This window comes from Charadrius vociferus, unplaced genomic scaffold, assembly GCF_000708025.1.
Source record: "Charadrius vociferus isolate BGI_N301 unplaced genomic scaffold, ASM70802v2 scaffold2, whole genome shotgun sequence".
In the NCBI taxonomy this organism is placed as follows: Eukaryota; Metazoa; Chordata; class Aves; order Charadriiformes; family Charadriidae; genus Charadrius; species Charadrius vociferus.
The window spans coordinates 7249812-7264660 of record NW_009647595.1 but is presented as its reverse complement, the minus strand read 5'-3'; the positions used below and the strand labels follow the sequence as shown (position 1 = coordinate 7264660).

General features: G+C 38.5%; 1 protein-coding gene across 1 annotated transcript in view; it reads left to right on the top strand.

The window, feature by feature from the left end:
* The window catches only part of ADCY8 (adenylate cyclase 8 (brain)), a gene marked incomplete at its 5' end in the record, with an annotated part of 130876 nt that overhangs the window by 45161 nt on the left and 70866 nt on the right, over positions 1-14849 (top strand). The window contains 2 exons of the mRNA XM_009881017.1: positions 6310-6440; positions 8809-8920. Coding sequence (XP_009879319.1) covers positions 6310-6440; positions 8809-8920 — 243 coding nt within the window. The remainder of the gene's footprint in view (positions 1-6309; positions 6441-8808; positions 8921-14849) is intronic.

Sequence of the window (14849 nt, the reverse complement as noted above, 5' to 3'; positions counted from 1 at the left end):
TTTTTTCTTTTATCTTCTTTTCTTTTTGAATTTGTATCCCTATTTGTCTTCCTACAAGGATAAGGTAGGAAATAATGTATTTCTTTTCACAGTGAAAAGATTTTGTGCTATTGTGAAAGTTTCTTCACAGGAACCCATCAAACACTTTAATCATATGGCTCCTTGAAAGACTGATCTGATTTATTCAAAGAATGGATTTATTATATGGTCATATTGAGCAATGTATCTCAATAGTAAAGAAATAAGAGAATCAGTGCCTTCTGTTATAGGAATTATAGGAGGCTGAACAAAGCAAAATATCAAAAATATTTCTGGTTCCTCGAGTATCCACCAGCAGCTGTTCCCAAACATGCCATCTTAAGTTGCCATGGGACATTTCCTTGAGAGTGGAGCTACCTCAGGGCTAGACATTCCTATGAAAACCTGGGTGTAAAGGACCTCCTGAGGGACTGGTTTTCTTCTTGCTCTCACAAGCACCACACAGTGTTTACACATCAGAAGAAGAGCGGAAGATAGCAGAATTCCCAGGTGGGAAGGGTGGGAAAAAATCAAGACAATGCAGATATGCTAAAATTAGTACAACCTGTATGGGAAAACAGAAGGTCTGAGCTGGGCTTTTTACTAGAATAAAGGATGAAGTCACTGCATGATAGCTCACTGCCTGCTCTGCATCAGCTATCACTGCCTCGCATCATTTTTTTTCCTCTCCCCCCCGAAGGCAGTCCTTGATTTAGTGAAGGTTTGCAGGACAGGTGGATTAAAGATTAGTAGAGTCTCAGTTCTCTCATCTTCCATGTTAGCATGTTATGCAGGCAGGAGCACAGGAGAATGCTGCCATCCCAGAATGGAGCGATACACACCTCCACTACAGCAGAAGCTATTAGCAGCATGTGTTTTGCCTTCTTAAGTAAATGTACAGTTCACCTCAGCTGGGGCTGCCATCTAGACAAATGAGGGTGTTTATCCACAATGTGTTTTCATTGTAGCTGAGGTTTGTTTACTAACTACTGACTAAGACTGCTCAGAGTGGGAATTCTTCATGATCTTCACTGTAAAAGCTGTAAGTTAGAAATGATATTGCCTCCTACAAATGCTGGGGAGGGGTTCCTTCATTTTTCCAGATGTTTTATCTATGGCTACATTTCATCCACAGTCTCTAATCCTGCTGCCATCAGACCAAACATTTTCATGATTGTTTTGCCTTTCTCTCTCATTCCAGTTGTCATTCCTCTTTGCTCTGTCTTGTGCTCTCTGAACATCTTTTGCCCCTCAAGAAGGGATATACCCCACAGCCTGGATAGTATTAATTGATGTCATATTCTGCTAATACCAAATTACCTCACAACAACTTCAACATCAGTTTCTCTAGCAGAAAGCAGAAAGTGTATTTAATATGTTTCATCTTCCACAAGAAAACTGATAGGAACTGAAGCCAAGACTCCTGGGTGCTATGTACTTTGGTACTTGTGAAAAGTGGTCCAGTCTTCATCCTTAAATATTGTCTCATTGGAGTGTGCTAAAACAACCATGGGGGTAAGAAACTGCATCGAGAAAGCTAGCTAAGCAGTGTCGAGCTAAATGCCAAGATACCATCCTGGTGATAGAAGTACCTGTACCCTCAGAATCAAACCCCTTCCCTTTTGTAAGATTTAGAGTTTCAATTCCAAGAAGCATTGCATTGCCCCTGGAGTGCATTTTCACTTGTATTTACTGTATGGTACTCAATAGGGATGGTGCTCTCCTTACAGCTATGGTACAAGAATAAACCATATTCTGCTAAACAAACCTAAAATCACCTTTTATCCTTATACTTCTCCTGAGTGTGACCAAAATAGACCTTTAGGAAATCAAAACTCTTTTGAGGTCTGAGAGGTGAGGTACAAACAGAAGAAAAGACTGTTCTTAATATAAGGAATGAGTAAAAAATATGCATAGAAAATGCAAATGCTGTACAAGTTAGGGTCTTCAGCCCAGGTTAAGGCAATAGAAATCAAAGAAAATAGCCATAGCTAAGAAACAAAGCCAAAAATGAATTTTTCACCTGACTGGCTAGAACAGGACACAAAGCAAGACCAGGCTTAGCTGACCAAAAAAAAAATCAGAAATTAATGTTAAGATTTGGATCAAGCCTGCCTAGAAATGATCATAAACAAAACACATCCATTTACCATGTTTGGGATAACTTCGCTTCATACTAGTAATTAGATTTTATAAGATGGGCTCTGTCCTGTACCAGGGCTCCTCTGGAATTAAGATTATGGTCTACTTTGCAGCTTCTTGGTTAAGAATTTCTTGACAGTAGCAGTAATAAAACGTTTATTTCCTTACAGTTTTAAAGCTTGAGTAAGACTTAGCCCTAAAGAGCTGCAATCTATTAGAATTTCTGAACACCTTGAAAAACTTATAAGGCTATTTCCAGGACTCGTGCTTTTTCTCATCATATATTTATATGACATTATTTTGAATTACTTATTTTATTCCATATTCATATTTTCACTAAAGAGATTTTGAAACCTTTGAGAATATTAATTTCTGAAATGGATTTCTTGATCTCTTTGCTCCTACTTCATGTCTGGGTTCAACACTGATCTCAATTCCCAGACTTGCAAAGGACCTTTCTTAAAGCGTGATGGGTGGGGTGGAGTGGGACAGGGAAAGTGTTTGTGGAAATAATTTCCTTTCCTAAGTATACAAGGGAAAAGTTGGTCTGGAAACCACCTTCACCCCCCCATATGACTTGGTACTATGTAAGTGCTTTCTCTACACTAGTATCCCTAAACTGCCTTGAAAATACAGGAAGAGATTCACACTGCACTGTGTTTCCTCCATGGACATTACCTGGGAGGATTTTCTTCATTGGTATCTTCCACCTCTCTACAGTCTCTGTATGTGCTCCATTTAAAAGTTCTCTGGCTTTCCCTAGACCTATCCTATTCCCCAAATGTCATCTGGAATTTGGTGATAAGTAGCTTACAGAACTGACATCGTCTTCTTTAGTTCTATAAGATTTCATTCTTTGCAATCCTGTAAAGCAAAAGGTGGCTAATAATTTGGAGCCAGTTCAGTGAAAAACTGCTAGCTTTGCCTCACAGTGATTTGGAGTGATATATTCCAATATTGGACAAATCTGGTTAATCTAGAAAAGAAAGACTGAGGGTAAGAGGACACAATAACAGTATTTCAGCACAGAAAGACTGTTACAGGGAAGAAGGTAATCAATGATTATCCGTACCCACTTTGAAAGGATAAAAAGAAAGCTTAATTTGCAGAGAAGCAGATTTGGGTGGGATACTTGCAAAATCTGCCAGAGCTGTCAAACTTATGAGCCACTGCAACAGGGACATTGTGAAATCTCTCAGGGAATGATCTAGCGCTTTCATGAAAGAATTCAATAATCTTTTGAGGGCTTGCCTGGCCCTACTTAAATTTGGTTAGCAGTTATATTATGATAGGGGCTGGAAAGCAGCACTTTTGTGTATATGTATATACGTACTTGTACACAAAAACTAAATGTATTTGTACACTAATATATACAGATGTGTTATATGCACACTAATAATAAACTAATATGCACTCATACTCTACTTCTATACATTAATAATATACATTACTAATAAACGTGCATGTATATAAATATATGTCACTTCAACTCGTTTAAAGTGCTTACGCTTCCAGATTGTTCCTGAGACACAGAAAAATCACAGCAGAAATATGTTCCTAGTAGAGAGGAACAGTTTGAATGGCTTTATTTAAATGCATTTGCATTCTTCCATACCTAAATCAGTGAGTCAAGAGATGTGCTAGCCCTGAGTCCTGGGTGCACAATCTGCAAATGCCAACTCAGGGAGTTCATGCACCTCCCTCCGAGTAGCAGAGGATGGGCTTAAGCCAACTTCACATGACTGGACCTATTGAACATAAGCCGTAGAGTCAACCCGTCTCGGAAGAACTCTGTAACACATCTACATGTGCGGAAAGAGCTAAGGGACTCGAATTACAAGTGTAACTGAGACATTGTGGGTTTTACACCAGAGGAGTGTGTGTGCTCACAAAGTAGACTTAAGTCTCCAGTTCTCCACGTGATCCAGCAGCTTCTCGGCTAGTCCTCTGTATAGATGAGATAACAGACTGGTTGGACACAATGGACTAACATGAAACCACCCTGAGAGCATGAGATTGGCTGAACCTTCACAATTAAATGCTAACAGACTCTTACAGGAGCTGGGAATTTTGGGCAGTTCTAGAAATTCCCACATACAACTCCTGCTTTGTCTAGTCCCATTTATATGTTATATGTGTTAGTGAAAATTCTGGGTGTCATGTCCCATCCAGGACCTCTTCCAGGTGATTCATGCTGCTGAAGAGATTAAACTGTGCAGAGACAGGACATTGATAAATACCCAATGGAAACTGTCCTTGCAAAAATGGTCTATAGAACTGGAACTAGTCTTTTGTAGGTAGTTTAGATATACAAGAAATGTTTACTATGTGGTTAAAATATGCCAATAGTGACAAATTATGTAGGACTGGGGTTGTTGCACAGGATCATGGGCCAGCCAGGTCATAAGAACTGAACAGAACAGTCATGTGAGGAGTCTCTGCTGACCTAGCTGAAGACACACGAGTACCCTTGCAATGAAGACACCACCAGCAACCAACTGTCCATTTTACAAACTTCCCGATAAATTAATTTCTTCTTTCTTGACAAGCGCTCTGCCATGAATGTCCATACAATGAATGAGTGAAAGCCTATCTGCTCCTTTAGGGCCTAAAAGATGGCCAGGAGCAGGCTGTCATCTGCAGAACAACCCATTCTCTCCACTCCCACATATCTTTGGGCATGGGAGAAGGCTATATATTCCATGAACTGTTTCGGTGGCTGCTGTTGTACAGCCCTTACTGTATGATGTGAACAGATGTGAATCCGTTATGGGAGAGGGAAGGTCGTACAAGCCTTTGGGAAAAAGAACGGTCAACTCTGGGTCAGCAGAACAGCTCAGCTCAGATCTGTCCTGGGGGAATCTACAAAAAAGAGGTGAAGTGGGCCACAAGCCAAATGAATCATACTGGAAACCTGCTTCACTGACACATATAAATGCTTATTTCTGAGTTTACATGTAGAGGTTTCAAGGAACTTTGAGGCCCCGTCCCATTTGTCAAAATTATGTACGCACTTCGATGCCACGGAGTGTTGAAAAGATTCTGAGATGCCCAAGTGACTTTAAAACTTAGTTTCTGTAAACTATTTTAACCCTATTAACACACAAACTAGTCTATGGCTAAATCTTTCCCATAAAACATTTTTTAGATGTGCATTAGCTTATATTATCCCTGTCTTTAATCTCTGACGATATAACTAAGATTGTCTAAATGCTGTCCTTTTCACTAAGTGAAAAGGAGTCAGGTTCCTCTGCATCTTTTTTGCTTTATTTATTCTCCAGCTTTATTATTAATTATACAGCTTATGAATCCTAAGCACACAGTCTAAGTTCTAATAAATAATTGCAGCTGAGGACTTTCAAATTCCTCTGGCCTATAATTCCTCTGGAGAGTTTGGGTAGTTCATCCTGGAGAAGAGGAGACTCCAGGGAGACCTTATAGCATCTTTCCAGTATCTGAAGGGCACCTATAAGAAAGCCGGAGAGGGACTTTTTACAAAGGCATGTAGTGATGGGACGAGAAGTAATGGCTTCAAACTGGAAGAGGGTAGATTTAGATTAGATATCAGGAAGAAATTTTTCACTCTGAGAGTGGTGAGGCAACGGAACAGGTTGGCCAGGAAAGTTATGGAGGCCCCATCCCTCGAACTGTTCAAGGCCAATTTGGATGGAGCTTTGAGCAACCCAGTCTAGTGGAAGGGGTCCCTGCCCATGGAAGGGTGGGTTGGAACTAGATGATCTTTAACATCCCTTCCAACCTAAACTATTCTATGAGTCTGATTTTATGATACCTGTTAGTCAAGCTACCACTGCCTGAAATACAGTGCTTGATATGTTTGTTAAGTGATGTTTAGTGAGAAGCTTGTAATGGAAGTAATAAGTAGGATGGATCTTTAAATAAACAACAAGTTAACTTGAAATATTAGAGGGAAGAACTTTTAGGAAGGGAAGGAGAGAGAAGTGTCCATATTCTGGACTCAGGTTGGTACTGTGAATTATCACAAATGGCCTGAGCTAGAATTTTTAGAGGGGAGGGTCACATCTTAAAATGCCAGTTGTCCAGCTCTTTAAATAGGGCAGAGTTCAATCAGTTTCCTGTGAAGTACTAATTCAGACTGATACTGACGCTTTGGTTTCCTCTTTGTTTTAGGAACGGCTGGTGCTCTCTGTCTTACCACGTTTTGTAGTCCTGGAAATGATAAATGATATGACCAACGTAGAAGATGAACATTTGCAACACCAGTTTCATAAGATCTACATTCATCGTTATGAGAATGTCAGGTGTGTGGAGGAGACGCTTTAATGTTTAAGGTCTCAGATGCTGCTAAGTGTCTCTTGTTTCAGAGTTTCCCCTCTTGCTTTATTAATTCGTAAATTAGAAAATCACTGTACCCTTGTTTAATCCATAAGCAGACAAGCACTTTTGTGCCTTCTTTTACTCATTAGGATGGCTGCGTGCCTTTGCCCTGGGAAGACCCATTTGAACCGAACACTGGGGCTGGACCATTTGTGTATTTTTTCACTTTAATTAAGGGGTCATGGTTGCACAGAAAGAGGAGCCCTGCCTGCACATGGACACAGATTCTGCCACGACTTTCTGGTTAATCCCACAGACTAAGAAATGAGATAAAGACTTGCAAGTTACTCTCCAAGATGTAGACATGTCATGTGGCTCCTCTGCTTAGTTGCCATTTTCATTCAATCATTCTTATTATTATTCTCCTAATTCCACTTTCCTTTTTTATTCCTCTCTCTAAATTTTGTCACTCCTGAAATTAGTGGGAAGGTGATAGTTATCCTATGAGCTGCTACTCAAGTAATAAGTCCTCATTGTACGTTTACAACAGAATGATCAGCCTCCACTCCATGATGTTACAGAATCTGTGATTTTATTGTGGTTCCTGACCATCAGAATATTTAGCTAAGCCAATAGCATTTACCATAAGTTTGTCTTAAACCACAAGGGCAAATGATTGGGTGGCCATCACTGAAGGAAGTGAAAGAAAAGCATCCTTGGATTGATGGGACATGGTTTGTTAGGAAGACATGTACTTTGCTTTTTGATGAAACCCAAATATAACTGGATGAGTTCAATAAACATAATTTGAACTTCTGCAGAAGAGTAAATTGATTACCTGCTTCTTCTGTGGCCTTACAGTAGCTCAGACATTATTTTATTAAATCTGATGGAAAGTATCAGGGACCCTTACAAAAGGTTTGAATTGCACTAAATTAAAATGTCTTCCATTACCCTTTTTCATTCTCAGAGTAAGTGTTGCTGTAGGAGAATCAAAATAGAGAGAAGATGGCCCTTCTGTTTGAATGGAAAAGAGTCAGGGGTGAAAAGTTGAAACATTATTTACACTTGAAAAAGATTTAGAATGAAAATTCCATGTGCTTTAGAGTACAGATGCCAGGGACTAGATATTTCCAGAACTGGGTTTCACCCTATTTTTTCCTAAATGTTGAGTACTGAACACTACCTTAACCAATGGAATATGAATCCCTAAAAAAAGTATCCAGTTAGGGGGTTTTGTTGTTTTCATAATGAAAACTGTAGAAATGACAGCTACTTGGGTTGTAACACCAGTCATTAGTTGACTTTGAAGTGCTAACGAAATTATTTTCAGTCTGTGCCAGCACAATATGTGTCTTTTTGAATGTTACTACTTTTTAAAGTAGGTAATACTTTTCTTTCTTCAGCTGCCAAGTACTGAGCTGCTACATGCTTTGGTCTGGGTGATAGCTTGCACACCACAGACTTAAAGTGTGTGTGTATGTATGTTTCTCTATATTCACATGTGCTCATTATAGGCATAATGAACAGCCAAAGTTGCACAGCTGGAAAATTCACTGGCTGCTGAAATATAGATTAGAGCTCTGTTTGCAGCTAGTTTGTTGACTAAGACCCTATCATAACTTTAGTCATCTGATTTGATGCACCTAAATTCAAAGTATAATCACACCGGGCTCCCTGTGAAGTCAATGGAAAGAACAAGAAATAATCCAAATAAAGATTCGTACCTTAAATAGAGGTTACTAATACTTCTAACTCAGGTACTTCTGTCAAGTCCCTAATATTAGATACAATAAAGGTAGTCTAAGCTTTGGATATATCAAGACTGTCATGAATCTGTCTTTTGTCTTAGGATTTGAGTCTTGTATGACACATAGATAAGTAAAGCATGAAAATCACACTAAAAAGTGAAATCAATCAAAACAAACCCATTGTAAAAAATGGCTATAAATAAACCCACCCTCAAAGAAGACTGTCAGATACTAACAGACAGCTGGATGCCAAGTCTATCTTATACAACACTCTATATTATAGGTGCAGTGTGCCTCAGTCTTCTCACTGATAAATGGGGACCACTGTGCTCATTAAGGCTTAACTATATCTTACGGGATGATCTGAAATTCCAAAACCGCATAACACATTTTTGGCAAAACCCTTTTTAATACTTCGTAGTATTTCTTTAGTCCCTTCAATCAATATTTGTATTCAGTACTCCAGAATCTCCAAATGTCTAGAGCAAAGGTAGCATGACTTTAAAATGGTCCTTCACTTGTAAATGACTAGAAAATAACTTAGCACATTCAGTTATCAAAGGAAATAGAATGTAATATTAATATATTTCTTTTTTTTTAGCATTCTTTTTGCAGATGTTAAAGGATTCACCAACCTCTCCACAACTCTGTCAGCCCAGGAGCTGGTCCGAATGCTGAATGAACTCTTTGCCAGATTTGATCGACTAGCACATGTGAGTCAAATACAGTCTATTTGGAAAAGAATGTAAAGTCAACTCTGTATTTGGAAGCTTTGGGAAATACACTATGATCAAGTTGAAGAATATGAATTCAGGTTTTTCCCATTGGGGTTTTATATAGCCATTGATGTTGGAAGGAACTGACAAGTTTTATCAAAAGTGATGGGTTCTGAGAGCAAGTGAAATCTCAGACAGTCATCAGAACTTTGTGCTTTTGTAGTGCTAGACCAAGAATGGCATGAGAGCAGATCTCCTACTACAACGTCTAAGGAAGTTTTGTAATTCTGGTCCTTGCTGGAAAATGAATTATTTTTTCGACCGTAGCTTTATTTTGACTTTTCTACTAAGAACTGAGGAAGGTTAAAAGACCTATTCATTTAAAGGACATATAATCAGCCACCACAGCCATTGCAATGGTTAGTTACTGGCAGGTTTTACAGTCTTTCGATTGGATTCTATCTAACTCAACAATGAAATTAATTAAACACAGTAGTGAAATGTATTACATTAGGAAAATTAGTTGCTACTTAATTAGTACTGCTTAGAAAAAAAGCAAAGCACAAAAATACAAGCAGAAAACATGCTCAGTTTTGCTAGGCTTACATTTTCTTTTCCTTTTTTTATGTTTCTTTGGTCAAATTTTTGTTTCATGTGACTATCTTTAGGTGCCAACATCTGAGATGTCTAATAAGACTGCTCGTGTAGGCAATGAAGTACATTTAATGGAGTTTAGCTTATATTTTATCCAACCAAATGTAGGCACCTACTATAGAAAAACAGAAATTACATCCTGAATATCATTGACTATGCTCTCTATTTACTATGAAGGAAGCCTAGAGTGACATGCTCTGATGTACACGTCTACATCCTTCACTGATTGTTATACACTTCTGGTTCAGGGGCATGGGGTATTTGTGCACATGTTGCACAGGTAAGACCCTTGGTTTCATTCCTCAGCTTTCAAATTGAAGTCAAGAAAGGCAACAGTTCTGTAATTATTCAAAGCTCTTTTGAGTCAGCTATTTTTATCTCAAATAACAATGTGTTTTCTCACGTACAGAGTGATGCCATAACCCATTGCCTGGACACTGGCAAATTCGTAAATGCAATCTACAATATTTGTTTTGCAAACAAAAAAAACCCATCAACTCTGATCTACATTAAAACCAAGCAGGGTGAAAGAAGTTACCTCAGTTCTGTCTTTTAGAAAGCTTATAGGAATAATGTTTGCTTCTGTATGGCTTGACAAAAATAGCTACCCTAACCGAAGAAACATATTTTAAACCAAATTAAATGTATGTATGTCACAGAAGTATTTTAGGAAGAATATGTACACAATATGATTTATTGCCTTGCTTTACATTTCAATTTTGCCTAACATTCTTGGCAGAACAGATTCTTCTTTCATGAACATTAACCATATTTTCTAATCATTCCATAATGATTAGATATTTAACCAATTGAGATTTTGCATAGAAGGGCTAGGTCTAATAATGGAGTTAAGAACAAGGAAGGCATTTATATCTAAAAGTATAATCCATATAATCCTCCCTCACTTGCCACTTAACCCTGAAGGCACTTCCCTTCTTGGTTTTAATATTTCATAGGAATTGAAAATTTTGCTTCTTTAAATGCCCAGAGGTTTCCCTCTTCTCTGTGGTTTGTCATACAGCTCGTACTTAAACTGTCTGGCAATATTTCTGTCATAGTCCTAAACTGATAAAACTTCATGGACAACACTGAATATGCCCACATAGGACCGGCTATCCCAAAAATGTGGATGAGTTTATTTTAAAGAAGCAGTAACAAATATGCCACTTGGTCTAACATAGCCAAGAAATTAATTTCTTACCCATAAATTTGCAGAGTTTGGGGTGAAATAACTTTTCTGTCTGCAAAACTCCATCATCAGGACAGTCAGCTCCCAGGTGAATGTCCCAGTCACTAAATTCATGCCTTTAGGCTCCTTCATGCATTTTCTTTCCTAGTCTGTGAATTTACTTTTCTCTTCTACACACGACTGGTGAGACTCATCCAGTTGTCTAGATCAATCCTCTGAAAGGTGGAAGACTCAGTGAAGAATCACTGCAGAAATTGAACAGATTTAACTACAAAGATTGAAGTGATCTAACCATGACTAGTTAAAATGTATTAAAAAGAAAGGCATTTTGATTGTGTTCCTTGGTGGTGGCTTCTGAGACCTGGATGTCTTGATGCTTTCCTGATGTCCTGACAATAGAGATGCCCAACAGCCCTAGGGAGGAACAGAAGCTCTGCATGGCTTTTGGTCCTTCTGTCCAACCCAAGGAGATTAATTCTTTCTCTGTACTTTATAGGAAATCAATACTCTTCACTAAAGGTTCTGGACTTGTATGGAGGGGCCAGCTGCCTAAAATAGAAGGGCCTAAATCTTATATTGGGCTTAACCTTTGACTTTGGAAAATTTTGGAAGTGGACACTGACTGGTCCATGACAAAAATGTTAAGGACTTGTGATTTACATGAACCTATCAACCTACCTAACAGACACTGTATGAAGCCTTCACACCTGGCAATGTTGTATCTCTTGGAAAAATGTCTGGTCCTGATCTGAAGGTCCCAGGAGATGAAGAAATATGTGTGTATCTTGGGAGCCTATTCTAGTGCCTTAACACTCTCACTGTTAATTCAGTATGGCTTGTTTCTCATTTGATTTTTTCTAACTTTGAATTACACCCATTGATTCTTGCAATGAACTATTTTTCCTAGACAAAAGAGCCATCTTGTAGCCACTGATTTTCTCCGGCAACATATTTGTGTGCTTTGATCAAGCCACTTTTCAGGGTTCCTTTTCAGAAAAGAAACAGACCAAACTCATTCTGAGGCATTTTTCTCTGTAGGATTTATTGTTTCAAATAATTTTTGGGGCTAGTTTTTTGGACTGCTTCCAATTTTTCAGAATCTCTTTTAAGGCACAGGTATTAGCGCTGAAAGCGGTGTTCCTGGACTAACCTCCACTAGTGTGGTGGAGGCAGATCATCACCATTCCTTCTACTCTCTCTTTCCTTCGCCACTGTCCAAAGATCACGTTTCTGAACATACAGTGATGACATTATTATACTGAAGCGTATTATTTTGCATTTTTTATGGTCTTGCTGTCTGGTTATGGCCACCATGCCTGCATGCTAATTGATCATTCTACCAGTCTTATTCCTTCTGCAAATATTACTAGCAGTGGTTTCATACTTGCCTGTAAATCCTTGACAGGCCTTTTGGAAAGTGGGCCTTTCAAAACCTCCCTAGAAGGATCCTCCACTAATGAGGATTGTACATTCACATCTAGATTTCAGATCTATCACTTAATTAGTTCTTAATCAGCTTAACTAGAGTCATCATAACTCTTTAAAATAGACACTGTTACTCAAACTCTTGGGTTTTGCTCAGAATTATCATCAAAACAAAGAGGTAAATTGCAGAAAGCTTGAGGCAGTTTCTTTAGATTTTAAGGAAAATCCTTCTAAATCCTTATAAATCCTTATTTACTTCTAAATAAAAGTAGTAATTTATAATCCCATATAAAGGATTGTTTGATCTGCTCTATCATCTTATATAAATCATATAACTTTAAAGGAGACACCATTTCATAGCTTACTGAAGAATGCAATTTAGCTTAGTTTCTTGTTTCTCCTATTCAGCTTTCTTTTCCTTTGCGCAACACAGAAGCAATGAGAGCTCTGAGATTTTTTTAATCTTCAGTTGGTTACATCAACTATTATTGCATATGTTGATGCATATAATTAATAGAAACAAATTCCATAATGCCTGTATCATTACCACAGAACACTTTAAATGAAAATTAGAACTCAGTTCAATATTTCGTCTAAGAAACGTAATATTATGTGATGTACCACTACTTTCCCTTTCTAATCATGCTATAATACTTGTGAAAGATTTATAGTTATTAAAGAGAAAAGTGACAGTTAGAAAGGAAGAAGAATATGTTGGCATAAAATAGAGCTGAGGAAAAGATTTCACTATATATCCATCTACTGAAAGGCCTAAACAGAAACTTAATTAATATTAATATTTTCCTTAGGCAGAAGTGTTGAGGAGAGAAGGGAAATAAGATGACATTTGGTAAGATACTTAAGCGTGAAAAAGGTCCTGCTTTGATGAAATAATAGTTATTTTTGACGTTTGTTTTTCCCCTGCCTTCTCTGCAGCACTAGCCGTATTGTCACTATGTCAGCTGACACTATGAGTTAAATTGTCATGTTTCTAAATGTATCTACACTGGGTGGAGATTCAGCTTCAGATGTGACAAAAAGGAAAGAGTAAAACCCTAAATACAGGAGCAGACATCTGTAAGCTTTGCTGCAACAGCAGCTGAGATGTAGTCCAACATCACTGAGACCTAAAGATAAAATCAAGCTACAGCATTTTAGTTTACACAAATAAACAAAGATGAACACACAGACAGTCTTAGATTTGAGTTTGGACCCATCCTCAATATGAAGCATTGATGCTGAAACAGAAATCTTTCCCTGAAAAATTAAAGTCCATGGGTTTCATATGAGAATAAAATGACTGGCCTGTAAGACACTTCATCTCTTTGCAGTCTCATCAGCTCTCATACAATAAATCAGAAAAATAGTGCTTCTAACTCAGAGGAGCTGTAGAAGCTGAATGGAAAATTCACACTTTAATACGAGCCATTTTCCTCTTTATGTCACTAGCCTGGTGTCTGAGGGAGAGTTATTTATGTAATGTGAATCACAGGTTGCTTTTACTTATTAAAGAACAGATGATTTTTATTTTTTTTTTTTCTAAAAGAGGGGGTCTTTTTCTGTAACCTTGGTTAAATTCCTTCTTGGGGGATTGCAGACAACCTGCCAAAAATTATTCCAACAGTGTCTTTCCAGTCTTACTTGTGACTAGCATTTCCAGGGGTGGAAACCAGCCTAATGAGCCGGCTCCACAAGAATGCATCATCCTACAGCCCCAGTACAACACCTGCACATGCTGTCATCAAAGAGGGAAGAGTGGAAGGGCATTAAAGGCTCTTTTGTCTCCTCAATAAAGACACTCCTGTTGTAGTGCTTAACTTTTCCCTTGACCTTTGAGCTGGCAGTCCTTTGTTCTTTTGTGAAACGATCTTCAAGCACATAACCCACAGGACTCCAGAGACTCCCTAAAAAAACCTTTCTGTTTAAACATATATGCCAGTAAATAAAGGTATGAATTTCTTCATGCATATATGTTTGGGATACTGTATTAAGAAGCATAACTGGATTATGAGTGTACATTTGTGATATTTAGTTAACTAAAAGGACATGTATGAATTTATAGTAATGGGAGGGAGTGAATAGGCCAAGGGAGGTGATTCTGTCCCTCTATGCTGCTCTTTTGAGGCCCCACCTTGAGTAGTACTGCATCCAGCTCTGGGGTCCCCTGCATAAGGACATGGACCAGAGGAGGGCCACAAAGATGATCAGGGTGCTGGAGTACCTCTCCTATAAGGACAGGCTGAGAGAGTTGGGGTTGTTCAGCCCAGAGAAGAGAAGGCTCCGGGGAGACCTTGTTGTGGCCTTTTGGTACTTAAAGGGGACCTACAGGAGAGATAGGGAGAGACTCTTTATCAGGGAGTGGAGTGATAGGATGAGCAGTAATGCTTTTAAACTGGAAGAGGGTACATTTAGATTAGATATTAGCAAGTTTCTGTGCCTAAAACCACTTATGGCATAATCTACTAATTAACACCTGCTGGCAAGGATGGTTGCTCACCAGACACAACAGTCGCAGCTGTTTTCTACCACAATACAGCAAGGGACAAAAGTGTTGATGTATTGGAACATTCATGCAGTAATGTGCCTCAGTTCCTTCTGCCGCATGAGAGACCCCAAACCCATACTTTCTGTCAGCCTGGAGAAGTCCTAACCAGTCCA